The 26,201-nt window shown below is 44.7% G+C and overlaps 1 protein-coding gene across 1 annotated transcript in view; it reads left to right on the forward strand.

The window, feature by feature from the left end:
• The window catches only part of HIVEP3 (HIVEP zinc finger 3), a 64,788-nt gene that overhangs the window by 27,914 nt on the left and 10,673 nt on the right, over positions 1-26,201 (forward strand). Inside the window, exons 3-4 of the mRNA XM_035901297.1 lie at positions 15,693-15,868; positions 24,391-24,489. Of these exons, the coding sequence (XP_035757190.1) occupies positions 15,693-15,868; positions 24,391-24,489 (275 nt within the window). The remainder of the gene's footprint in view (positions 1-15,692; positions 15,869-24,390; positions 24,490-26,201) is intronic.

Below are 26,201 nucleotides of genomic sequence, written 5' to 3' on the forward strand. Positions count from 1 at the left end.
ACACAGGTCCTCCCTGAGGGTCAGTGATTCCTCATCATTAGAGATGAGTAGGGCTTAAAATCTTCTCATCCCGCTACTCCAGATGAGTGCCTGAGGGTCAAGACACTTCACTCCAGCTCATCTGGAATCTTTTATCTGTCTAGAATTGGTCTGAAATTTGGTTGGACAAAACTTTCTTACACAGTTCCTGGTGTTTCTGCTGTCCAGTTAGACTGATGGTGTCTCAGGCCTCCCTGGGATTAAGTCCTCATTTCCTTACTTGGCCTTGACAGGAGACAGGAAGCACAGGAAATGAGAAATAATTGAATCAGTTTTTACAAATCGGTTTGTCTTGAATCCAGTTTGAAGGATGGGTAAAGGCCTGGGACAAGTCTGTGGCTTGCATTTCCTTGAAGCATTTCTCTATCTACCAGAATAATGTACAAAATTTCATTAATAATGACAACCCCTAGGTCCTGTAGAGCATAATGAGGGTTGATGTGATCGTCTACTTGTAGGTGATAATATAAGCCCAATCCATTAGATCCTCTGGGATGTCGAGATACCATAATAACCTAAGTGACTTTGGGTGTTTTTTCAGTGGTATTTATATCCAGAGATCATCAACTCCCAAAACTCTGTGGTGATAAGGGCAAGAACAGGCCAGAAAGTGATATTTACTGAGTATTTTGTTACTAGTAGTTCTCATACTGTCTTTACTATGCTTTTGAATACAGTTTTGTTACCTTTCGGGACAAACGGGACCAGGCAGCTGGATTTGCTTTGTTTACTACATTTCAATATAGACAGAGGTGTTTTGGCTTCCTTGCTATAGAAATAAATCTAGTCTATTGTTATTATTTATTGTTGTTACTTATTAAGAGCTTTCACTTAGGGATGTTCAGACTTGGTGGAACCGGTCTGTAGCAGCTGGTGTTGGCAGAGCCAAGGTGCGTAACACAGAAGAGTCAGCTGGCTGGAGACCCCCCAGGACCCTGCTAGCAAGGAGAAGTGCTCTGACATCTTGAGGTCAGCCGCAGGTTAGCCCAGGAAAACACACATTGCAAAGAAACCTTGAAGGACTCGGCTGATGATGCCAGTCCCACCCATAGTCCCTTCTTGCCCGAGTCTTTCTGAAGGGCTTGAGACTCCAAAGGGGACTGTTTCTCCTGCAAAAACACCCTGCTGCTTCCACCAGCTCCCTGGCTTCTGTAACAGCTTCACTTGAAATTGGCAGTAGGGTTGTCTGGGCTGTCTTGTGAAGACATTTGGAAATCAAGCGTTTCTCTTGAAGAAGTTATTTCATAATGTGCAGGATATCAGGTTCATGTCCAAGATTCTTTGAAATCAAGGCACTTCCTGTTATTTCAAAGCGTAACGAGGCCGCCACTTGGATGGGGCTTGCGTTATTGTTAATGGCAGGCAGTCTTAGACATTCAGTTTTTATTGTGCCAACAGTTTATGGATGGGTATTCATGTTGCTGGTGAAGAAGTGAATGAAACTCAATACTCCCCTCAGGGTCCCTGCTGGAGCTGCTGGAAGCCTTCTACACTTGCAGGAGGAGTGTTTGGGTTTCTGTTGCTAAGTAACAAAAGGATGGGGATAAAAACAGTTCCTGAACAGCACCCCCCTCCCAAGCTCCCATACACCTACACCGAGAGCTGAGCACTGTAGCCTCTTCATACAGAGAGGGAGACTGTGTTCCCCAAGGAGAACTTCTCCAGTGTGTAATGGTGGAGGTGGAGTAACTTGAGAGGAGGTTTTCTTTTCTTTCACCATTCCTGTTGTTCTTACAGATTCCTCCTATGTTGTTCCCAAAGTCTATCGTTGACTGAGCAGTGGGAATGAAGATGTAGGAGGTCACTGTAAATACATCCTTTCCAAAGTCTTTCAGCAAGTCTTTCAGAAATAAGCTTCCGTCTAAGGAAGATGGGCTAGAGCCCCATGAGACAGCAAGAGGAAAACAGACGTGACAAAGCAGACGTCCATCAGTGAACGGGTTTAGTCCAAGCCATTTTTGTGGCTCATTTACATAGAATAATCAGTCCTTCTTATTCTGTCTGTGTATATCTTAATAATAACATGATTAGCATTACTAAAGTTGGCTGGTGCTAAAGGGAAGCTGCAAGTAACCAGTGATTCCTGTATTACAACGCAGCTTTCTCTGAGACGAAGGAGTAGCATCTCCACTGCTTGCAGGGAGCTTCTGAAATTTGCTTGAGTGAGTCAGCTGCACCACAAAATACCTTTTCTTCATCTTGTGAAATACTTTTATTCAAATAAGGTAGCCTGAGCAAACAGTAAGGAAACACAAGGATCCGGTAAGACAGGACAATCATTGCCACAGCAGCACGGACGCTAGCAATGAACAGCGGCACTGGCACTTGGTCAGTGGAAATGTCTTCAACTTGCTAATGCTATTAAAATACCAGGTTCTGTAGCTCTGACTTCAGTTCATGTCTCATCTACTCTGATGAATGCCAAAAAGCTCATCATCATTGCCCATTTGAGTGATTAGAAACGTTCAGGATAAAACGCATTTGTTGATGTTAAAAAAATAATAAAAATTTGGTATTGTCATATCACGTCTCTTCCAAACCTTGTCAACATTAAAAGTGAAATCTGACAGACCATCATCTAAGTTGTAGTAAGACTTATGGTTAGGTGGACAAGCTTATATTTTTATGTATTGTAATATTATGTATTTCCTAATTTCTAATTAATGGAATTTGCAACTTTAAGTGCAAATATATTTTATTTTATTCTCTGATTTATTTATACAGAGATTGTTTATTTGTAATATATACTGAAATTAGAAACAGTGCATAAGGCATGGAGTCAAGACACTTCTGTCCTGAGGCAGGATTGGTCTGCAGACTTGATAACAGCAGCTAACATCTCCAAGATGTGTCTAAGCCATGAAATGAAACCCAGTATGGAAGTGCTTAAAGTCTGGAGGGATTAAATCAGTCCAGTTTGGGGTAGGGATGATGGACTGACTTGCACAAAGCTCCACTAGCATGGGCAAACAGCCCTGGCCAGTCCATCACACTGGTGTGGATGTGCTGGTTCAGGCTGTTACTGGTTCGGAGCTGACTGATCTGGATTAAATGATCTCTGGCATCATTTTGGTGGAAGGTGTGAACTTAGGGCTGAAAGGTTCCTCGTTGTTACTGAGATCTTTGCCATTTCCTCGCACTGTTTGTGTTGCAGCTCTCCAGCAATGTTGGCAAGCGGATTATTTCTAGTACGTGAAATAAGCTTAGGCAACATCAATTAACCATGTTGTCGGTCTCAGTTTCTTTGCTGCTTCTTGTCCCACTTAGTGAAGCATAAAGAGCATAAAGTGGTTTTCAAATGCACCATTCAGGTCCAGCAGTGCTGTACCCCCCTTCATACTCCCACGGCCGAGGAGTGAATAATCACACAAGGACTGGGACACAGGGGAGCTGGGCTTGGAGTGCCTTGCTCCAGAGCAGTAGCAGAACAATGCAGTTAAATTTCCCTTGTGTAGTGTTCGTCTTAATTACTGTTTTTCATTATGTGCAGAAATTTGGCTTTTTTAACACAACAGTGTTTTAGTCTGAAAATGTGCAGCATGGCTTTTGCTTTTTTTTTTTTATTATTTATTTTAATAAAGAAACAACCAACCTCATTAGATATCAGCTTTATAAGTCTCACCACCAAAGCAATTAGCATTCAGGCTGAGCATAAAATACGTTTCCTATGTTAAAGACCTTAGAAAATTGGCTGCTACGCTACAGATTTATTGTAAAAACCAATAGGTGACTCTTTTGTTTTTCCCTGCCTGCCTACCAGTAATTCCAGTGACCGTGGATGGGACAGCTCCATTTGTGGGTCAGTAATCTCTAAAAGCAGAGGAATTACTTGCAGAAGATTAAGCAATAATTGGATGAAACAATGTAAATATAATTTTGGACAGAATGCTAGAAAAGATTTCCAACCCAGCCTTCTGTTACGTGTCAGTTGCGTTTGTTTCTCAAGTGGAATGATGAAATTCCACTTTTTAATAATTTAAAACTAAGCAATGTAGCAATGGAGAGCATACAGGGGCAGTAGTGATTCTTTTTTGTCCCTGTCCCCAAGACCCACCAGTGCGTTCCTTTGAGGTGTAAGTTGTAAATAGGCTATTTATTCATTTCTAATAGGCTGGAGAGCAAGGAGGATTGTATCAGATGTGGTGACAGAAGAGAAAATGCAGTACTGTAACGTAGTCACTGGAGTCAATGGTTACTCACCTTGTCCCATGGCAAGAGTATTAAGCTTTTTTCACCTTGACTCGTGTTAGGTAACGGGCCAGTCTGATAACAGCACTCGCCCGTGCTGCATCTTAATGACATGGTGCCTGGCAAAACCTAAACCTGGGTGAAAAATGAAGCAAGCAGAGCACCGTGAAGCCCTCAGAATGGACAGGCACCACGCAAGAGCTCGAGGAGGAGACAACTGTGTCCAGGAGACAGGCGGCTTTAGGAAGAAATCCTCAAAAATTACATCTTCTGGACCAGCCCATGCATCAGGCCCAGAGGTGTTGAGCATCCTCTGTATATCCCAGTTGGACCAGGAGGGGATTGAAAGCCAGAGAAAATTCATCCAGAAATTGAATAAACTTTTGGTCACAGGGAAATGTCACTTCAAAATGCAGATTTTTTTTGCCAGAATATGGCTATTGAGAGACTCCACTGACTGTCACATCACAGATCTACTTAATTCCATAGTGCGTGCATTTCAGCAGTTCATAAATGGACTAATCAGAGACTGAGGTATTGGTGGTGTTTACCCATGTAAGTAAGAACTGGATCAAATCAAGATTACTGTAAGGAATGGACTTGGCTTTGAAAAGGACTGGATTTCTGCTGAGCTACTGAAAATTCTGCAAAAAGTGAGCAAACGTAAAAAATGTTAATTAATAGCATCAGCCTTTCAGTAAATGGAGTTGAAAAAAAGCTGCTTGAAATAATTGTGGAGGTAGACATAACATGATGGTATCCAGCCTGAACGACAAGGTATACCCTAACAGCGTGCTTTTGTCAAAACCAGGTGGTCCTTTATACAGGCAGCACACAGCATTGCACAACAAAACGCATTTATGCTTATGCATCTCAGAAGCCAAATCCTCATAATGTTAATTCCTTTGAATGCTTGTTAACTGTGTTAAGATAAACTCTAAAGTATATTGGTAGCACCTTCAAAATAGAGGTGGGCGGGGGGGATAGATCCTGCAGCTAATGACCACGCTGCAAGAGCAGTGGGCAGAATGTATTGGTGTAGGCATTTGCTTCTTACATCGGATATTTCAGTTCAGCGCCCTTGGTACAGTTTGAAATAATTCTTGAGTTGTAACTGACCTCAATCCAAACCACTTTCTTCAAGGATGCGATGATCTGTTTAGAACTAAGAAGTGTTGCAGAGCCTAACATGCCTCCAAAAATGCAGGTACTTCAGGGAGTGCAGTTAGTACTGAGAAATAAAGAACTGGAGTGCGGCCAGTAAACGCAGTCCTTCCTCCTTGACATGATGAGTAACAGAAGGACACGAAGGCAGCCTGTAATTAAAACAGTGATGGCACCCAGAATCATTCATAGCGCTTAGAAAAATAGTTGCAGAAAGAGCTGTTTTGAGAACAACAAGTATCTGTGTCAGACAAGAGTCACTTAGAGTCGTTAATGTCAGATCCTCCGGAAATTGTTTAATCAATTCTGATGGGGGCGGAAGAGGAAGAAATGGGATTGGGACAGGACATCTATGGGGATTTCCATGCTAGACTTTCTCTATGAATATTTTATGAATCAGCTGCATGAGTTTGTGGTGGCTGTTGGTTTTTTTTTTTTTTTTATCTGGTATTTTATTCTATTTGTATTTGATCTTCAAAAGGGAAAGGTGGTGGTGGGGCAGTGCCCTGGGAACAGTGGGCATGCCTACCCATGTGGACTTTTGTATCGTGGCCTAACCTGTCTGACTGGGAAAAAGAAGCCCAGCCTTGCATTAGCGGTCATGTAGTGTTAATTTATTCTAATAACATATAGGAACATCTTTGGAAAGGGGCACGTAGAGGTGGAAGGCAGATGCGATGTTTTATGATCATGTTTCTGTCATTGCACAACACTGCAGCAGCTACTTGCTTTCTTTTTTGTTTCCTTTTTATGCCACTGTGATGGTGGGATGAGGTTTTTAGATTGCATTGCTCTGCAATAACTTTGACTTCTGCGTGGCATCTTCTGAGGATAGGGACACATGGCCCAATCATTAAACAAGAAGTGAGAAACTGTGGAAGTTGTTGCATTACCTCTCTGCTCTTGCAATTGGGTTTAATGGAAGGGAAGCCTAGAAGGGACTAATTAGCCTGTTCACACAATCAATATAATTCCACATTTCTCCATGCTTAGGCGGCTAAAGCTGACCACCTAGCAGGGACGATGCACGCACGTTCCACTGAAATACTTTCACCTTGCAGTGAATGTACTTTCATTTTTTCAGTCTGGTTTCATCTCTGATTGCATTTTAGTAATCAAGCCCAGGTTTTCAGCTTGTACAAAGCAGCGCAGTACTATTTACATTGATTTTTTTTCCCTGAAATAGATGTGTTTTTATAGTGGTTTGCAATAACAATTAAATGATTAAAGCGTAGAGTGGATGAAGTTGTATAACAGCAGATAGAGCCATAATGAGTATAACTGTAATTTTACTTCTAATAGACTCGAGGAGGGCTGATGCCACAACCCAAAATTGAATCACGCTTTCACTCAAGCATAACATTCAGACAAGTAATATAAAACTGCACTGGTTTTGCAGGTTTACATCCATATACAATATTTGCTGGTATTGTGCTTCCTCTGTGCTGGATTAATTTAATCAAAGGAAATCCCATGGTCTGTCTGGGACATATCGAGGGCCATCTTCGGGATCGGGGATCAGATATAACTCTTGGTGGAGCAGTCCTCCTGGTGCAGACCAGCTGATGCAGCCGTAGATCCTTTTGTCCCTGTAGCCCACAACACTTCTTCAATCAAAACAGGCTCTACTGGCAGAAGGATTTGCTTTTGCTGGTGGAAAAATGCCATTAAAAGTCATTCTCTGGCCTGCGTTTTTATGCTAGCAAAAGCTTCTTGTGTGGATTTGGGTTGTTTATGCATATTTTCTGTATTGCTTTCACTCTGGCTGTTTGTCCACCTCTGGAGACTGCTCTGTGTGTGTTACAGAGGTGTCAACATTTTTGTCAGCTCTTCCAATGAATTTACAGCAAGAAGCTGTGTCCAGTGAAAAGTCCTTTAAAGGCTGAGCATGCGGGAGGTGTTATGCCGCTTAAATCCATGCCACGGTTCTGTGCCTTCTTCAAGACATCGCCCATCTTTTTTCACATATGTGCAGGGTAAACCTTCTTCAAGACATCGCCCATCTTTTTTCACATTTAGCTTGAATTTTCCACTTCTTGGTTTCGCTCTGTAGTTCTTAGGATAACTGTCAATAATAAACATCTCTCTATCCTGACCATCACATACATCTTTCCAGATCATTAGCCTGTCCCTAGCCTTTTTACTGACTATGGTTCAGTACAATGTTTGAATCATTCAGTTTTTGTATGCTTTCCTTCCGAATTCACCTTTGCACCCATCCCCTTCACCAGAGATGATGTTTCCCTCCCATTATTTCTGGTTTGCTGGCACCATTCAAATTTTGAAATGCAAAATCCTGGACACAACGTCCTAGATATTATCACATCAAGAGAGATTTCCTTTGACTTGATGTTTCTACACCAACCTCCCCATGGCATAGAATCATAGAATCGTTTAGGTTGGAAAAGACCTTTAAGATCATCCAGTCCAACCCTTAACCTAACACTGCCATCCCACCACTAAACCATGTCCCTAAGCACCACAGCTACACATCTTTTAAATCCTTCCAGGGATGAGGACTCAACCCCTTCCCTGGGCAGCCCCTTCCAGTGCTTGACAACCCTTTCGATGAAGAAGGTTTTCCTAATGTCTAGCCTAAACCTAATGTCTTGATGGTCTGTCTGCCTTGTCACAGGGCAGTGCTATAGGAAGCAACTCCTGTGGCTTTTTTCAGTGATACTTGGGCTCTGCCAGTGTTAATTTTTTGTAGGCAAGCTGGAGAATCACTGATCTGCTTTTGGGCAGTGCCTTGACCACCCATGGTGCTAGCATCACTTCTGAAGCAGCTGGCAAGTCCCACACAGCCTGAGTGCCACCGAGGTTGTGCTGACAGAGCTGCGATCACAGGGAGCACACTGGGGGGATACACCCACTTTATTGTTTCCCATTCAAAGAAATGTGGAAAAATGCCTTAGGTAAAATCTGAGCTGTGAGGACCCACCAAGGATATTATAAAAACCAGAAAGGGTAACTTAGGCCTGAGCTGTCCCGTGTGATCTTTTTTTTTTTTTTTGCAGTGCCATGAAATTCCTCTTCCTCCTATCTACGCTTAGATTCCTGCAGAGAGGAAATTAGCGGGGTGCATTTATTCCTGCAGTTGCCTTTAGAGTTCCTTGCTGAATTGATGCACATTTTGCAGTCGTGGTGATCAGCATTGCTGGCAAGCTAAGGGGACACCAGCTCTGTGGGACACCAGCACTGCCAAGGAGTACTGGTTTCCATGCAAGCAGATACGCTGTCCTGTGCTTCATGCGTGCCAGCGGCTGTATGAATGGTGTGCTGGTCCTCCAGTCAGCAGTAACTCATGGCACACAGCACAGAGGGGGTTTGCATGCAAGAAACCTGACGGTTCTTCGATCTTCTTTTTACCTAAACAGGCTGGGTAATCATAAGCAACATCTTCCCTTTTGAGGCACTTCGGTGAGGCTAAAGATGTTCCTGTGCAAAATGTTTTAAAGGGTTTCTTTGACAAATATGATGTCCCTTTGATGTGACTTGACATAGAAATAATATTATGTGGTGCTCATGTACCTTTACCTGTTCAGTTGTCTAAGCAAGATTAGTTAATTCTGGTAGATTTTAAAAGCAGCAACAGGATGGCCTTTACTGGTGTGTCTCCTGACATAGGCAAATGGGGTTTCTGCCTGCTATTAATGCATTCTTCTTCAATGCTTTCCAACTATTCCATACAGTTATTTCCTCATAAGTTATAAATAGTTGGTGTGCAGCTTGGTACATGGATGGGACATAAATATGAAATGTCAGCAAGTCCAGAACTGGTAACACAGAGAAGATCACAAAAGGCGTTCCCATTTTATGTAGTAAAATTAAATCTACAAAAATGAGTTACCGACCTGTGTATTTCTACCAACATTCATTGCTTGGTCATGAGAAGTTTTACAGAGCCTAGGGCCTGGAAAGCAGCTCTGGACTTGGAACAAATGTTCCTCTTCTGGCTTGGCATGGCATCTCCACAAAGGGCTTGGTTTTAGAGATGATCCTCACTGTCATCTCTATGTAAAAAAAAAAGAAAAAAACAGGCGAATTTTAACACACTGCCCCACAGCTACTCATGACAGAATGTGATCCTGCTACAATGTATGCAGAGCTGGATCCATGGCCCAAGGCCAATTATGTGAGGTTCAACAAGGCCAAGTGCCACATCCTGCACTGGGGTCACAACAACCTCATGCAACGCTACAGGCTGGGGGAAGAGTGGCTGGAAAGCTGCCTGGCAGAAAAGGACCTGGGGGTGTTGGTTGACAGGCCAACAGGAATATGAGCCAGCAGTGTGCCCAGGTGGCCAAGAGGGCCAACAGCATCCTGGCTTGTATCAGGAATGGTATGGCCAGCAGGAGCAGGGCAGTGACCGTGCCCCTGTCCTGGGGTCAGTGTTGAGCCCCTCACTACAAGAAAGATGTTGCTTTGCCAGAACATTTCCAGAGGAGAGCAACAAAGCTGGTGAGGGGTCTGGATGGGGGTCGATCTCTGCTTCCAGAGAACAGGCGATGAGACAAAGGGAAATGGTCTGAAGTTGCACCAGGGGAGGTTTAGGTTGGACATCAGAAAAAATTTCTTCACTGAAAGGGTTGTCAAGCACTGGAAAGGGCTGCCCAGGGAAGGGGTCGAGTCCCCATCCCTGGGGGTATTTAAAAGCTGGGCAGACGAGGTGCTTAGGGACATGGTTTAGTGGTGGACAGGTATGGTTGGACTTGATGATCTTAAAGGTCTTTTCCAACCTAAACAATTCTATGATTCTGTGATGCTATGAGAAACTTCGAACGGCCATAGAAATTCAGGAATGAGATGTGCTGTTTTTCTATGTTTCTTGTTTCTGCTTTTGTGGAAAGGACATAATCAAAGCTGCAGGTTTTTGAATCAGACACCGCATGTCTGTGGTCAGCACATTTGTCATGGTGTCTCTCTGCTTTGCCCTTCCGTCCTGCAGCCACAAGCAGCCACGGATCTGAAATGTGTGAGGAAGCTGATCACAGCCGCAGTCCTGAGAGCGAGCTGTGTTTGTAATATTTTAACCTGCTGCTTACTATCAACCTTAAGAGGGACAGCTTTTGATAGGGCATGTCCATCTAGCTCCTCTGCATCAGCAAAGAGCCCTGTGCACTGGAGACATTGCAGCATGTGGGGATGGCAGCAGTGGCTGGCCCGGCCCAGAAGCGTGTGTTGCTGATTAAGGGAAGATTTAATACCCCTCAGCCTCTATGAGGTTCTCCACGAGTCCAAGCCAGCTACTTACCTTTGGTTTGGTCCTGATTTATTGTCTGAATTGGAGCCCACTCAAAATGAGGGTCCCATTGCTTCAGGTGCTGTGTTGTGCTGTGGCAGAAGGAGCCCTGGGTTTGCTGCCTGTGAGGTGATCATCTTGGATAGCATAATTCTTCCAGTGTTAAATCTTATCTGAGCTGCTGATTCCTAATTCAAGGGCAAGATGATGTTCATAGTCATACCTTCACATCAGGCTTCTTTGTATATGTCCAGTCTGGGTGGTGGGCTCTCGTTCAGCTCAGCCTCCTGTCTTCTGCGCTTTCACTGGAGATTGGCAAGTGCTGTTTGCAAAAAGATCCACTGCTTCAGGCAGGGACGAGGGGATTTCTGTGCCAGGTCCTCCCATAGGCATACCCAGCTCTTTGTCTTGCTGTATCATTCTTCGGAAGCTCACTGTTTGTCTTGGTGCAATATCCCTGTCTGGTAAATTGGGATACTAGAAGGTTTTATGATGCTTTTAGAAACCTGGTAATGACATTGTCTGGATTTTGTAAAGAAATCCTTCTGTTTGTTCTGCTGTAGCTTGGCTTGAGTTAAGGGAGATTTCATAGGAGCTGTCTGGCCTTAAGGACACACCTCAGTGTGTGGTGACCTTAACGTAGGCTGCAGTCTTGTAGGGTCTTCCCCACCCTGTGTGTCCCTAGGGGATGCTAAGGGCTTGTGCTGCATGTGCAGTTTCGGAGTGGGTATTGCAGGTGTCACCGTGGAAGAAGCAGTCTAATCATCTAGTAGGGAGCAGTGAGAAAGGCAATAAACTTACTAGTAATTAGTGACATTATAATTAGTGACATTTATCGGAGATCTGGCAAATTTTGCAGGTGGCGTAAAACATAAATTTGGTTAGTTAATGCCAGGGCAGACTGTCAGGAACTTCCAAAGGGTTTAGCCAAGCCAGATGAGTGGGCAGCTTGATGACAGATAAAATGTGCCATCAATAAAACCAGAAGACTTACACGGAAGGCAACAACTGGTGCTGCTCAGTTCACTTGACTGTGAACTAAATGCAGCAGATCAGGAAAGGGGTCCGATATCTGATTCCTGTTACTATGTACCAGAAATCCAAAAAGCAAACAAGTGAGTTTAACAAATGTCAAAACCAGCCGAGGAAATACTTGTTCAGTTGCTGCTCTTTACCATGATACATTATCGAGCTTCAAACTCTGGAAATGCACAAAATCAGGCTGCCTACGTGTGACTTGCAAATGATGTAAGTGCAGTGGCTGCGCTGAGGCTGTGACCAGCACGGTCACATCGGCGAAGACTTTGCAGGGCAAGGTAAATTGATGGCAGTTGTAGAAAGGAGGAGAAAAGGGGTGATTCAGCCCAACTGCATCTCGTAGGGAAGCCATGAGGCCCCCAGAAACCTGCTCTCCCTCCCTGCCTGCGAACCACCAAACTTCCTTCCCCCTCTGCTCTCCAGAGTTTTATCGTGTGGTTTTCAGCCACGTGAAGATTTTGGATGTGGCTCACAGCGCTGAGAAAAAAAAAAAGTGTCTGTGGCTAAAAAGGATAGTCAGATATTTGTAACAGCAAATATTAAGGACTAAGCCACCTAAAGCCTGCAAAGGAATAAATGCTTCATGGTTTTAAGTTTCAATTAAATTTAAGGTTAAGCTTTCTCCAGGTTCATGTTTTCCCATTGTTGGGTTTCTTGTGGCTCCTGACAGTGATGGCCTGGCCTGAGGCCATCAAGTCTCCAAATCCGGTTCTGCCTACAGTAGCACTGATGCTGCCACGGCTGCCCCAGTTCCTCTTGCTCTGAAAAGTGTTTGTAGCAGTGGCACAAAATTCAACAGATGAGCATTTGCTAGCAGAACACAGCAAATAACCTTTCAAAAGTGCATCAAATAACTGAATCCTTTTGTGTGTCTGTCTGAAAGAACTATTTCCTAAATTAGTCTCCAAGCTCATAATGGCCAGTTAGCCTCCTGGGTTTCAAATCATCTCGGTATTAGATGGGAGCTGTGACATTGTAGGAGGTGTAAGTTGCTAACTACAGGATTATGGATTCCACAGTGCTCTGGACGAGAAGCCCAGATTCGCTGACACAAACTCCAACCGTGGCTATGAGAGAGATCTGGTTACAGCAAATGTTATGGCGCAGGAAGATTCTTTGTCCAGGGCAAAGCTTCACGTGAAGTGAGCTGTCATTAATTTGTCTTTATGATGCAAATCATACAAGCATATTAGATCCACAGAGAAACCAGTGTCATAGTGAAGTAATTATCTCCATAAACATATTACAGCCTTCAGTGTAGACAGATGGCATTTGCAGCAGCATTCTCTATGTTATGGCAGTCTCCCTCCCTTGCTTTCTTCTTCTCGTTTGGTTTGGTATTTCTTTAGGTTGCCTTTCTTGCTCTGCTTCTCTCCTCTCCCTTTGTGTTTTACACATGGTCTCAGGGAGCTACAGAAAAATATCTGTGTTGAAGGCTGGCTCAGTCTCACAGAGTGTCAGATAAATGGCAATGTCTAATTTCAGATTAAATCACGTGTCCCTTTTTATCCAGGAAAAGCCATCCCTGATAGCTTTAATGAGGCTGACGAAGGGACTGTTGGACACAAAGAACTTGCTTAGAGATTTCCATGTGAGAGTGTAATTAAGGGTAGTGCAAGAACAAGGCTGACAAAGGAGCAATTTCATTTTTTAAATGGAAAGGTGATTACCAGCATAATGACAGAAAGGAGGAGGATGAGAAGGAAGGCTCAAATACAAATTTGAACAGAAGAAATCAGGGTTCCTGGGTTCCTTTTGCTCCTTTTTCTGCTTTAGCGTTAAGTCACTGACTGAATGAAGAAGGGACATTGGCCATCCCTTGCAATTAATGACGCGTACCCTGGTATCCGTACGGTTGAATAGAGATAGCTGGACATGCTGGGGTGGAAGCTGGCAGTCAGCGTGTGCTCTTCAGACACCAGCTCAGTCCCCCCTCACCAAATAACAAGAACCCTGTGATGAAGGGGGTTTTGGGATTTGGGTTTTTTGGGAGGGGTGGGGGAGTGGGGAGAAAGGCATGGGATAGATGGCATTGCTGTGGCTTCAGTTGCAGGAGATAGAATGGTGTATCTGGGCTACCAGATGACCCTGGTTACTGTCTGGAGAACTTTGGTTGACGCTGAAGGACAGAAATTCCCCCACATGTAGCTGTTGGACACCAAGACCTGGTTATGCTGGTGCTGGTGGTGGTATTTCAGGCTGGGCTGGGGCTACCTAGACAACCATTTTTCCTCTCTCTTCCCTAGTCTGTGTCTGGACCTGCATAAGAGCTCTGTGACCTCATCACCTTAATACAGGAGCAACTCATCAGCTTTGAAGCATCTGCTCACATCTCTTGTGCAAAGCAGTGGCTCAGCCTCTGTCTGTTACAGATAAGACCTTGAGGCAGAGAGACCAGGACTTGGCAGGGAAGGAAGGGTTTAGTCCAGAACTCACATCTACCACGTGGCACCCAGGAAGGTTATTCTGGATTTCATGTGTAGTAGGTCCCCCAAACACCCACATGGGACTGAAATTACCTGTACACTTCCTAAGTAAATGAAACAAAATGGAGCCAAGGCCACGTGCATTCAGCCTGGGTGGGAGACTGAGGGGTTCATGCAGCGTGACTTACCTGCTTTTAAATCCACACTAGTGGGTAACTGGGATGTATTTTCTTGGCTGCATCCTGTGCAGACCATTCCATGATTATCCTATCAGTTCAGGGCTGAATTCATAATCTTTGTGCATTTCTTACTTGGTTTTAAATGATCTTTTTTTTTTTTTCATTATAAACACATAGGGTTTTTAGGATTTACTATGCCTTCACTTATTTAAGTGCTCAAGCTATTCCTAGTGCTGCTGGTTTTTTATTCAGTTTTTCTTCAGTCTGGCTGCTGCTTTCTCAATATTCTTGTTTGGAATAGGCTTTATTGAGAAGATATTAAAAGGTGACTGGTGGTGTCGTGTGTCTTTGGTTCCCCCATTAAGGATGCTTTAGAGGGCCTGATTTTCAAAAGTGGATGTTTGGAGATTTCTGAAGACTAGAAATAATTCATAATTCATACTGGATTTGCAAGAAGTACCATGCTTCAAAAATTTGGCCTCTTAAAAATCTGAGGGGACCAATTTTGTGTTACCTTATTCTTCTTGTGTTGCAAGTACAGGAAATTACAGACTCCATTTGCTAAACGGCAGGAGGCTAAATGATTTGTCTCAGGCTTACAAATATTTTTCAAACCCGCATCATGTAGCCTTCCCCATGCACTAATGCATGGACAGAAAATGAATGAATATACAGTGTGAAGGAAGGATGACCAATCTCATTCTCTTGGGTAAACCTAAACCATGATATTGTGCCAAAGATAAAGGAGCCTGGAGTCTGCGGTGTTTACATTTAGTGTTAGCAAAATATATTTTAAAAAATGGATGTTTTCTTCTCTTTGTTTCCATTCTGGGTGTCTCATTCTAGCAGGAGTCTGTGCAGGGACCACAGCTTCCAGTGTGGTATCACAGCCTTCTCATCTGGCTTTTACTGTTGTCCTAACGGGTGGGAAAGTTTGCATCAGGAGACGTTTAGCTAGGATGTACTTTCTCAGTACTTTGCATAGTACAGCAACAGACTGTGTGTATTTTAAAACACAGCATAGGCAGAGAGAGAGGTGATTCAGACAGCCAGGTTGGACCATGACACATCTTATTCAGAGTATTACGAGTGCCTCAGTTTCTGTTTGAGGATGGGGAAAATCAGGACATTTGGGTGACCCTGTGACTTCTCTCAGGCTTTGGGCTATTTGTCTGTACAGGGAAGCAGACGTAGGCCAAAAGAACGTATTCCAGAAGAGGAATTAGGCATCTGGGCAAAAGCTTTGGAAGATATTTTTAATTTAGTGTAATTACCCAGAGCTAGCAAATGGTAAATGAGACCAGTGGTGTCAATAACATGCTGAATTGATCCAGGAAAGTTGTGACTACTTTTGAGGTGGGAAATTTCTTTTTTTTTTTTTTTTTTTTTTTTTATCATGACACCTGTTGCTCATAGGTACAAATCAAACGAAGAGTATGTGTATGTGCGAGGCCGTGGAAGAGGGAAGTATGTATGTGAGGAGTGTGGAATTCGCTGCAAGAAACCCAGCATGCTGAAGAAACACATTCGCACGCACACAGACGTCAGGCCATATGTCTGCAAGTACTGTAACTTTGCTTTTAAAACCAAAGGTAAGAGACAGTCAGCTCCTAGCTCCTCTGCTTAGTATGTTGACTTACAAGCCTTCTTGGGGGCGCTGACAAAGGGGAAGGGGAAGCCTTCCCAGGGTCTGGAAAGTCCTAGGAGTCGGAGGGAGGGGGATGAGGGAGTCTTAAATTGGCTGGAATTGTCAGGAGAGCACTGGCTGCACGTGCTAACCTGCAGCAGAGCATCTGCGCCATCCTATTTGCGCTTCTTAGAGGGAATGATCCCGAAATACAGCTTCCCTGTCAGGGATTTATAAACAAAACCACCCCAGAATGAGAGCAGGAGCTCCTGGGTACAGGCAAACATCCCAGACCAAGCACCTGGAAACAGTCTTTGGGTGGCTTTTTATGCTAGTGCTCTCAAGATCTGTTTGCTCTGCACATTTTCATCCTCTGCAGTTGCATGTCGCTTCGACATTTTCTATATCATATCAATAGACTTTTTGTCTAAGGACCTCCATTCCAGGACATCTAGTCATTAATGATCCACAACCTCACTCCCACCAGGTATTCTTTGCAAGCGACTTTCATCATTGCCTCAGTGAGTGTGTGAGTGAGGTCTACCAGGAAAATGCAAAACCTTGGGCAAGAAAAAAGTCTCTTCCAAGAGACTGTGGGTAAAGTTTTCAAAAGTGCCAGAGGTGCCCAGGTCCCTTTAACTTCTGGCACCATGGATTTGACAGATCTCCCCTCCATCTTTGGTTGCAGCAAGTCTTGCAATAAAGATGTCGAGTTTCTTGATTATAGTTTGACATAAATATAGAATGTCCATTGTCTGTAGCTCCATCATTACAAATCTCAGAAGATGACACAGCTGGGAGAGTTAGTTACTCAAGAAGAGCATCAACACCAAAAAAAAACCAGTGCCACCCAAGGAAGCGGCACAGTATGGGTGTGGGGAGGAGGCACTGGGTGCTGCGTGGACCGCGGCATGTGGGCTTACCCAGAACTGCCCATGGAGGGCATGTCTGTGCTAGACAGGCAGACACCGGGTGATTCAGGGTGGGCAGTGCCTGGAGCTGATGTCTGTGTTGGTAAAGCTGGTGGGTGATTTCTGGGTAACAACGTGTTGGTAAGCACTAGGCGTATGGGAGCATGGGGAAGTGATACCGAACTTGGGGCCAAATTCTCGTCAGACACATGCAGCAGATCCAAGTGACGGTTCTTTCTCCCCCTCCCAGCCTGGAGCTATTTCTGATTCATTTTCCTTCTGTTTCCCTCTTGCTTTTGTTACTTTGTTCTGAGGTTTTCCTTTGAGAGGTGAATCCATTCAGCCTTCTCCGTCACTTCACCTTGCTTTCTGCCATGCTTCTGTTAGGCTTTTATTCAGGATGCTGCGATCAAATCATCTTTCCCACCATCTCTCTAGCTGCTTCTCTCTTCATCTCTGCTCCCTTGAAGCACCCAAACTCTCAGCACTGACTGTGCCAATTGCACATTGCAAATAGACTCTTGCCTTCAAGGGACTTCCCTTCTTTAGCTTTGCAGGAAACTTGCATGAGGAAGGTAGCATGGAAATGCTTCCTTCAAAAAAAAAACACCCCGAAAACCAGTGTTGGGATATGAATGCAAAACTATGGATGCATGAGGAGGCAGAACTTCCCTGGATCAGCAATTTCAGGACAAATAGTTGCATGATGGTAACTTGGAATTGCATGAACATGGCTCTTTGCTGGAAGGGGTAGCAGCCAGCCCTGGCTGTGTCCTGTGGGCATGCTTATACTCCACATAACTTTGCAGCACTCAGGTAAAAACTGTTGGCTTTGCTGATGGAGACACAAGGACCTTTGTAAGAGTTACTGGGGAGTGAGAAAAAGATTAGCCTTGTGTGCTGATAAAATCATCAGTTAAAGTCCAGTTACAGAATCACTGCTGTTTGTGATGGAGTGTGAACCCAAGGTCCAGGAGGCTTGCAGAACTGGATGTTTCACAGCTTATTTTGCAGACGTCTAGAAGAAGTTTGTTTGTGCCCTGATTCATTAGGATCCTCCTTCCTGGTGTGCAGTCTTGCAACCACAGTTAATTGCAGAATGGAGAACCTGGAGCTCTCACCACCGGACTGCACTTGCAAAAATATGAGCTGAGTTGAAGCTCTTTTAGAAATCAGCTTTCCAAAGTTAATTTTAGCCTTCAGCGTAAACTCAAGGGGGATATCGGTGGAGCTGTCTTCATTTTGGCTATGGTAGATCTCTCCAGCATGATCTAATGGTTTAAACTCTCAAGTAGGCTGGAAGCAGTTAAACGTTTTTTTTTTATTATTATTATTTTTAATGAGGATCTTTATCTGGTTAAAATGTACCTCTCCCCTCACCCCAGAAAATCCATCTCTGTGTTCCAAGAACTGGGAAAACTTTTGCAAAATAGAGAGCTTTAAATATTTCCCCTTTTCAGTAATTAGGCTGCTTGTCTGCTTTTTGTGCGTTTCTGTCACCATAAGTGAAGCTGTTCCTTTGCATTACAGAACTGCAGGGAATTTTTTTTGTTGTTATTATTATTTTAAAGCAAAGCCATGAGATTTTTGTGTGCTCGCTTAGCTGATGGAAAGAGCAGTCTTGGAAATTTGGTTTGTAAAGATTTATTTGATTTTACATTTCTGGACCAGATATAAATGTGTGCCTTTAATGAGGTGTCTCTACCTCCACCATAGTAGAGCTCTCCTAAGAGGTTTGTTACCGTGGCCTCCAAGAAGCTGTTTAGAGAAGTTAAGCAGCTTCTTCATTGTTTTCTTACCAGGAAGGAAATGAAGAAAAAGTTGCAGTCAAACAATTTTCCCTTTCAGGAAGGTCAGGGAGAGCTTTTCCCTCGGCCACTTCCCCAGAGGGGACACAGGAACCGCCAGCCTCCCCTTGTCACCCGTCTCCAGACCCTTGAGGGAAGCGCAGCCCCTTTCTCTGCTCCTTCTTGTGGGTGACTTGGGGATGTGGGTCAGTGTTGGCACATTAATTCCCCTCCCGTGCAGACATTATCCTTTTCCACAGCTATTTTCTGTTCTCGTTCAGACTCACATCAGACACTCACGTCCTGATTACTTAAGATTTCTTAAAATTTCTGGACAAAGTGTATGGAGCAGCTTGCTGTGTCAATGCCGCTACCTTTGCTTGTAGGTCAGAAGGGACAAGGAGCTTCATATTAATTTAAAAGGTGCTTGTCCAAAGGACATCAGTGCCTGTTGGCTGAAGATAGCCATTTGATAGTCTAGTCCACTCGCAGTTTCCAGACACCAGACTTCTTCATGTCCTCAGCCATAGTCTTCTTTTAATAAATTAGTTTGCAGTTCCTTAAATCAGCACATGACAGGCACTGAGGTTATTGAACAGGTTAATATATTAAATGCATTACCCCCTCAGCCCTTAAAGGCAAGGTTATGGCTGCATGTTTATTATTATTATTATTACGGCTCTAGCAGACTCAGCGCTCTGCTAAGCCTCTTCTGGAAACTACAGAGCAGGTCCAACTGGCAGAAGGCTCCAAAAGAATGAACTGCTGGTATAGAAGGGCAGACTGATATATAGATTTGCAAAATGTCCCTGCACCCTGCGTGGGTGCTGGGGCCCTTCCTCAGCAGCTGAGAAGAGGGAAAGGGTTCAAACAGCCCTGTGGATCCCCTTCTGGGAGGAGGCTTTGGTCCCCCTGCTTCTCAGGATGTCACAGACCTCTGATGGGATGAGGCCAGAGTTATCCTCAGGAATTTGCTGCCTTCTCCCGTATGCAGTGTGGCATGAGACACGTCGCTGGGATCAGAAAATGACCCAGCGGTCCAGATGGGAGATGAAGCATGGTGAGCAAAAAGGCTCTTTAACTGACCAGGGAAAGGGAAAAAAAGAAAAAGGAATGAGGGCTGGAAGTAAAAGACTGGCAAATTCAAGTGAAATATTAGCTGTTATTTTTTTAAACAGTGCAGCTATTAAGTCTCAGCACAAGCCTTAATGGGAAACATGCTAATTCTCTATATTTTGAAATCTGCAAATCCAGCCTGGGTACCTTTCTGGAAGATTAGTTTGTGGCTAACGCAAGCTGGTAGGCTTGATCGAGAAGATGGCTAATTTTTTATACAGGCAGGCAAGCTAATCTTTAAGTCAATAAGTATAAAAGATAATAACAAAATTTTTAAAAATTGAAATCTTTTGCCAAAAAATTATATAAATTCAAGCTTTCCTTCTCACAGAGTGTCACCTGGGGACATTATCTCTATGCTGAGACCTAAATCAAGGCCTGTGCATTATTTAAGTCACAGGTAAAACCTATTTCAAGAGTTTATTGGGGTTGAAGAGTATTGGCCTGTGGCTGGTGTGCGTGAGTGTGTCTCACAGCAAAATAGGAGTCTGCTAGCCATAGAGTAGCTGTTGCTCTCCTTGCATATTATTTTAAAAGAGGAATATGAAAATATTTAAGTCCTGGAAAGCTGTGGACATTTGTATCACAGGGTTGTCTTGGATGCTGAGATCATGCAGTTGATCATTTGTTGGGTTTTTGTTGTTGTGGTTAAATTGTTCATGTTGAATAGGAGAAGTAGAAAGCATGTTGTATGCCCAGTGCAGACAGGATAATTTTTCCAGGAATCTTAATGTTTCTGTTCCCTATGTTTTGCTTTAACTCCGTGATCTTTAAAATACAATAATGACTATTCTGAAAAATTAATTTTACTCTTTAAACAGGAGAATCACTTCTAGTCCCTATTAAGCCACTTTAAGTGCTTTTGGGACACTAGAGTTTTAGCTTTCTCAGAACAACACAAGTATACATGCTACTTTAAGTCCAGAATAAGACCTCACGACACCAGACGAGCCTCAGCAGCCAGTAACGCAAGGTTATAAGCAGGTGCAACGAGGGAGCTGTGCTGGTGCTGCGCACGCTCCTCCAGTGCAGCAATAGCTGGGGTGCGGTCACAGTTTCCACTGATCCCTGAATTTATTTAAATACGGCCAGTTTATTTCAAATCTGGAAACTTTTTGGTAAACAATCCTCAGTGATGACCACTTACTTGCTTAGGATTCAGTATAACTGTTCTGCTATTTAAATCCAGTTTCCCTGCCTGCTAGTTTCTCTCTTGCTCCTTCAAATATGTTTTTTCCCCCGTTTCCAAGGAAGCAATATTATGTGGGGTTTGTTTGGTTTTTTTTTTTTTTAAGTTTGGAGCCAGGACTCTGTAAGGCAACAAGTAGCTGTGAGCCCTTCCTTGTAAGATTCATATCCAGCTTTTACTTAGGCAAAGTGGTGTTGATTTTACTGGAAATTTGCCAAAGGACTTTAGCATTTAATCCTGCCAGCATTAATTAAAGGGTCTAAAAACACAAACTGTAAGAAGAACCCTGATAAGATAAATATCATTGTCCTCCAAATTGCTCCCAAGATGGTAACTCAGCTTCTTAGCTGGTGTAAATAAGCCTTGAGCTTTTAACTTCCTTAAAATGATGCAAACGTAAGTTGGATGAGAATCTGTCCCACTGAGCCTCCCTGCCCTGAAAGGATAGCAACGTCCCGATTTTGTTGGAATGTCTTCCCTGTGTGCATGCAGGGTGCTGTGCATAGACCATGCACCAGGGGAAATTGCACCAAGAGCTTTGCAGGCTTATCTTATTCATCTTGTGGGTATTAACTTATCTAACCAAATGAGAAAGAAGGAAGATGGAAAGCAGAGTAGAAAAAAGTAGAAGGGGAAAGAAAGCAACACTAGCTGTGAATTGGTCCTTTGGAATTTTGCATAAACTCATTTGCACAGGGGGTTTTGACATTGTCTGTGCCTTCCAGCTCACGCCTGTGCAGGCAGACTGGGTGGAGACGGAAGAAGAGAAGCCATGGCATTGCCTTGCACAAGGACACTTGCCTCCAGTGAAAGAGAATAAAAAAGGAAGTGACACTGATGGCTTTTGGCAGAGCTGGTCAACGCAGGCCATTGCTCAGGGTGGAGCTGAGTCAAAGCAGAGGTGCAATGAAGTGACGGGCAGGGAGCTGCAGGCTGCAGAGGCAGCTGCCGGGGCTCCCCGTGTCTGCCCACATCCTGCAGCAGCAAAGGGGATGTGCTCGCTGCAGACAGCACTGGAGCTAAGGCAGTGGGGAGGCCTTGTGTGTATAATCAGCCTTCGGGCATCTGAAGCGCCCAAGGTGGCCTCTGTATGCCTCTGAGGACCAGAGTCCCTCCCTCGAGTACAGGGGGTGGCTGCAGTCTTGCCCCAAACATTGCATTCAACAGTCCCACCCCATGTAATAAATGTTATGCCCTCCAGGTTTAGCCGAAGCCAGATGCCTGTAGCACAGTGAATTTATGAGCTTGTTTCAGGGATGTGGTAGCACCAAAATGTCTGGTGGACCTGCCCTCTCCACTCTTCCCACCACAGGGATCCCAGCTGAATTCCCGAGGTGCCACAGACCATAGTTTAACCAACAACCCCCAGCTCACACCAGGCATTTGCTCGGGCTTAGCTTCTGTGTTTGTTAGCATTGGAGGGAATCCAGGTGGGGATTTTGCTGTGGTAACTGAGCAAGGATGGGTCATTTTTGCCAGACAAGATGTGATGTGCCATGATGGACAGGCAGCAGCAGCAGGGTTTGATTTCAACAGGCTGAGTCAGTTTGTCTTTTTGCTAGTTAGGTCCAAAATTAAATTCCAGCTCCATGAGGCCACAATTTAGACTCATTGGATACTTTCCAGTGAAACAGTTTTTCACTTTAAACCAACGGTGATTCACTGGAACCAGAAGTGTCCATGAGAGCATGTTCTTGTCTGACTGGGTGTCTTTGGGTCCACAGCAAAACTCCTGGTCCAAAGTAGAGGAAGAGAGGCCTGATTCAGAGCAAGGACCTAAGCCAAGCTGGCCTCATCCTCATCCCTGGGTGTCCTAACCATGGGGCTGAGGGTATTTAGGCATGAAGTTTTAAAATAATAAATATCTCTTATTGGAGCTGTATTGCTGCTTTTAAATTATTAAATATCCTTTGAATCCACATCCTAGATGGGTACCAGATATGCAAGGATATATAGTCAGCCTTTGTCTCTCTTGGTCTTTCCTGTTAGAGCTATTCCATTTTGTATGAAATGGGCTAAATAAATAATTCATGGGCTACAGAGAAGCTAACTTGGTAGCTAGGTGGTTATGGCACTCTTCTGAGCTGTGAGGGTATCACCGGTAATTCTCTGTTCCAATGAATAGTTGCTTATTTATTTATACTATCTGGAGCAGCGGGAGGAGAGTTTGATAGAGGCCCTCTGTACTCCCACCCAGCTCAGGGACCGGGGGACTCTGTGGATTGCAGGATACCAGCCGAGGGACCTCAGTCCTCAGCTGAAGGTTATAATAAAGTGTGAGAATTCATTTTTTCCTCTTTTTTTTTTTTTAATTTTTTTTCTGGTGAGGAAAACAAGCCTCGTGTTCAGCATGGCTCCCAAGTGTTAGCTAACAGGAAGGCTGATGGCACATCCTATTGCTGCAGGGAATGTGGAGTGCTCAGCCAGCTCCTGGGCTGGGCTGGGGAATTAAACAGCCCTTGGTGGAGCTTCAGCAAGGGCCCAGGTTTCTTCTCATCAGCAGCTCAGCCCATAAGGAGGTATGGGAGAGAAAAGGGAAAAATGGGACGTTTTTTCTTTATTTCTCCTACCCTTTATTTTTCTCTCCATTCCACCTACCTACCTTTTCCCCCTCAACAAAGGTTCCCCTTTTTTCGGCATTTCCCTTGGATATAAGTAGGGTTAATAACTGTCTAATTAACCTGCCTGCAATTTGGGAGTTAGAGAGGTGCCCTGTGAGGCCAGCGTGCCCACTGGTTATCCCATCACACAGTAACCAATGCCCCCCACATCCCAGACTCCCCCTTGCAGGGGCCGCTCTTTCCATCCTGGCCCTGAGGAAGCCTCGTTAGTGCTCGGCAGGTTTTCTCAAGTGCTGCCAGAGCCTGGTGCACAGGGCTTCAGAGGGTATCCATGACTTCTCCTGCTCCAGGGAGCTGAGAACTTTTGTCTGGCGTGTCGGAGCATGCCAGAGCATCTGAGCCATCCTGCTGGGGGGAGAGGGCGATTGTAGGGTTTTTCCCTGTTGCTGGCGTCTTGAGCATGCCTGCCCTGTGGTGCTAAGGAGCTCCTTGCCTCCAGGCAGGTGACCCTGTGTGCTGGATGAGGTGGGAGGTGACACTAGATTGAGATGTGCTTCTCTTTCCTACTTTCCTGCCATTTTTCTTTTCTGCACCATCACAGCCGAAAGCAATCCAGGACCTTTCTTCCCCCCAAACCCACATGTGTACCCCAACTGTTTTTTCAGGTTGCATGACACCTGAAAGGTCGCACAACCCTGCCAACACCTCCTTGTTCACCCCAGCGCAGCAGCAAAGGAATGAAAGGGAGGACTTAACCTTGCATCATGGGGTTTTTGCAATGGATAGTGGTTTGGGGAGAGTCAGAGGCCTCCTTTGTCTGGTTCGGAGCAAAATTATTAACTTGTTACTGCTGAGCTTGCAAAATCAAAAAAAAAATTTTAAAAAGCCATATTGACCAAAATATGTTTTCTGCTTCTTTTCAGGGAATCTGACTAAACATATGAAGTCAAAGGCCCACAGCAAAAAATGTCAGGAGATGGGCGTGTTGGTATCTTCACTGGTGGATCTGGAAGCCGAAGAAGGTAAAATCTTTCACATTATAAACCTGCTATTGCTGCTAAGAGAGGCCAGGAGATGTGCTCTGCAGAATGTCCTTTCAAAGATGTGGAGCAGTTTTGTTCACCCCAGGCTCCTTTCAGCACCCAAGGGGGAATTTCTGCTTGCATGGGGTGGGTTATGGGGCCAACCTGGGAGGCTGCAGATCTGGGACACTTTGTGAGCCTGTGTCTCCCTGCTGGGGGCTGTGCGTGTTTGTCTGAAGTATTTTAGCTAGCTGCAGGCAAGGGCGAGAGTAAACGGGTGGGTGGGGAGCATCCTGCATTTGGCCCAGCGCTCTGCATGTGGGCTATATATATCATAAATAGTGGAACCATGGCATGAGAAGGTGCTTTCTTGGAATTTTGGGGTGTCTCTAGCAGGGAGTTCAGGAGCCTGACTGCCGTGCTTTGGAAGAGCCTGGGTCTCTCCTGGTTGTAGAGGGAGCCTCTGAAGCAGCAAACGGAGACCCACCTCTGAGGATGCATTGCATGAGGCTCTGAACCACTGCTTTGCTGCTGCCAGCAGAGTCTGGTGGGTGAAGGAGAAAAGTCAGTCCTGGCACCCCTGGTTATGACCTGAACAGCGTATTTTACTGGAGCTGAAGTAATGACAGCGTCAGGAGCGTGAGCGCAGGGGTGACCCTTCGGTGCGTGGCCTATGCAGGATGTGGTAATGTTCTTGCAGAGGGGATGCACTCCAGCAGTACAGGAGTATTCGGGGGATACCTCCCTCCTGAAAGGGCCTCCAGAGAAGGACTTTTCCATAAGGATCATCTTCTAGGGCCCTGCCCATCTTGCTGCATTTGGCTGATCCCAGGAAACTCCAAATTGCCAGTGCAAACCTGGGCTGCGTCTGGAGGGACTGGTGCATGCCTGAGCTGCTCCCGGCTCTGTAGGCAGACCCAGCCTGGACCCTGCACCACTTCTGCAGACCTCAGAACACCAGGATGGGGTGTGAGCAGCCTGGGGGCAGCTGCTTCCCTCATCCCTCACTCTCATGGGTCTTTTACATGTGTGCGATGCAGGTGAATCACCCAGAAATGATCTGAAAAAAGGGAAAGAGCCAGCAAAATTAAAATAACATGGTGCTTTGACATTTAATGGCATGATTCTGAGTGCTTTACAAGAAGTTACATTTACCCTAGCTCCCCTGCTTATTTCTTTCATCTACTTATGCGCAAACACACACACACAGTCTGTCCAAGGCTCTGTGAATTCAGGAATCTGTCTGTTCCTTGAGAAGGACGCATGACTCTCTTATTTAGTAATTTCCACCCTGGTTTATAGTATCTGCAGCTGAATTTCCCTGAAGTCATCCTGAGAAGCAGATCTCCTCCTGGGAGGCTGGGCAGCATCAGGCAGGAGTGTGGTGACCATAAGCACTCCTGTCTCCATCAGAAATGTTGAGGGAAAGGTGAGGAAGATCTCCAGGCTGGGAGATGAAGGAATGTGGGGAAGTCTCATGTGTACTTAGCTGTTGGAGCTAGAAGAAAGGTATTTTACCCAAATTATTGGAGGCTGTGCTCTGACAGCTGTGAAGGGTTAGGTTATGTGTCTCCAGGGAACAGTTAGATGTTTTTACTGTTGTTATTCTGTTTCCTTTAGCAAGGCCCTGAATATTCAGGGCTGGAGCCACAGCACAGGAATGATGGGGAAGAAGCCTTAGGGGTAGCAGATCTCAAGTCCTCAGGAAATTT

The sequence above is a fragment of the Egretta garzetta genome, unplaced genomic scaffold (genome assembly GCF_000687185.1).
Source record: "Egretta garzetta isolate BGI_Z169 unplaced genomic scaffold, ASM68718v1 scaffold368, whole genome shotgun sequence".
Classification (NCBI taxonomy): domain Eukaryota; kingdom Metazoa; phylum Chordata; class Aves; order Pelecaniformes; family Ardeidae; genus Egretta; species Egretta garzetta.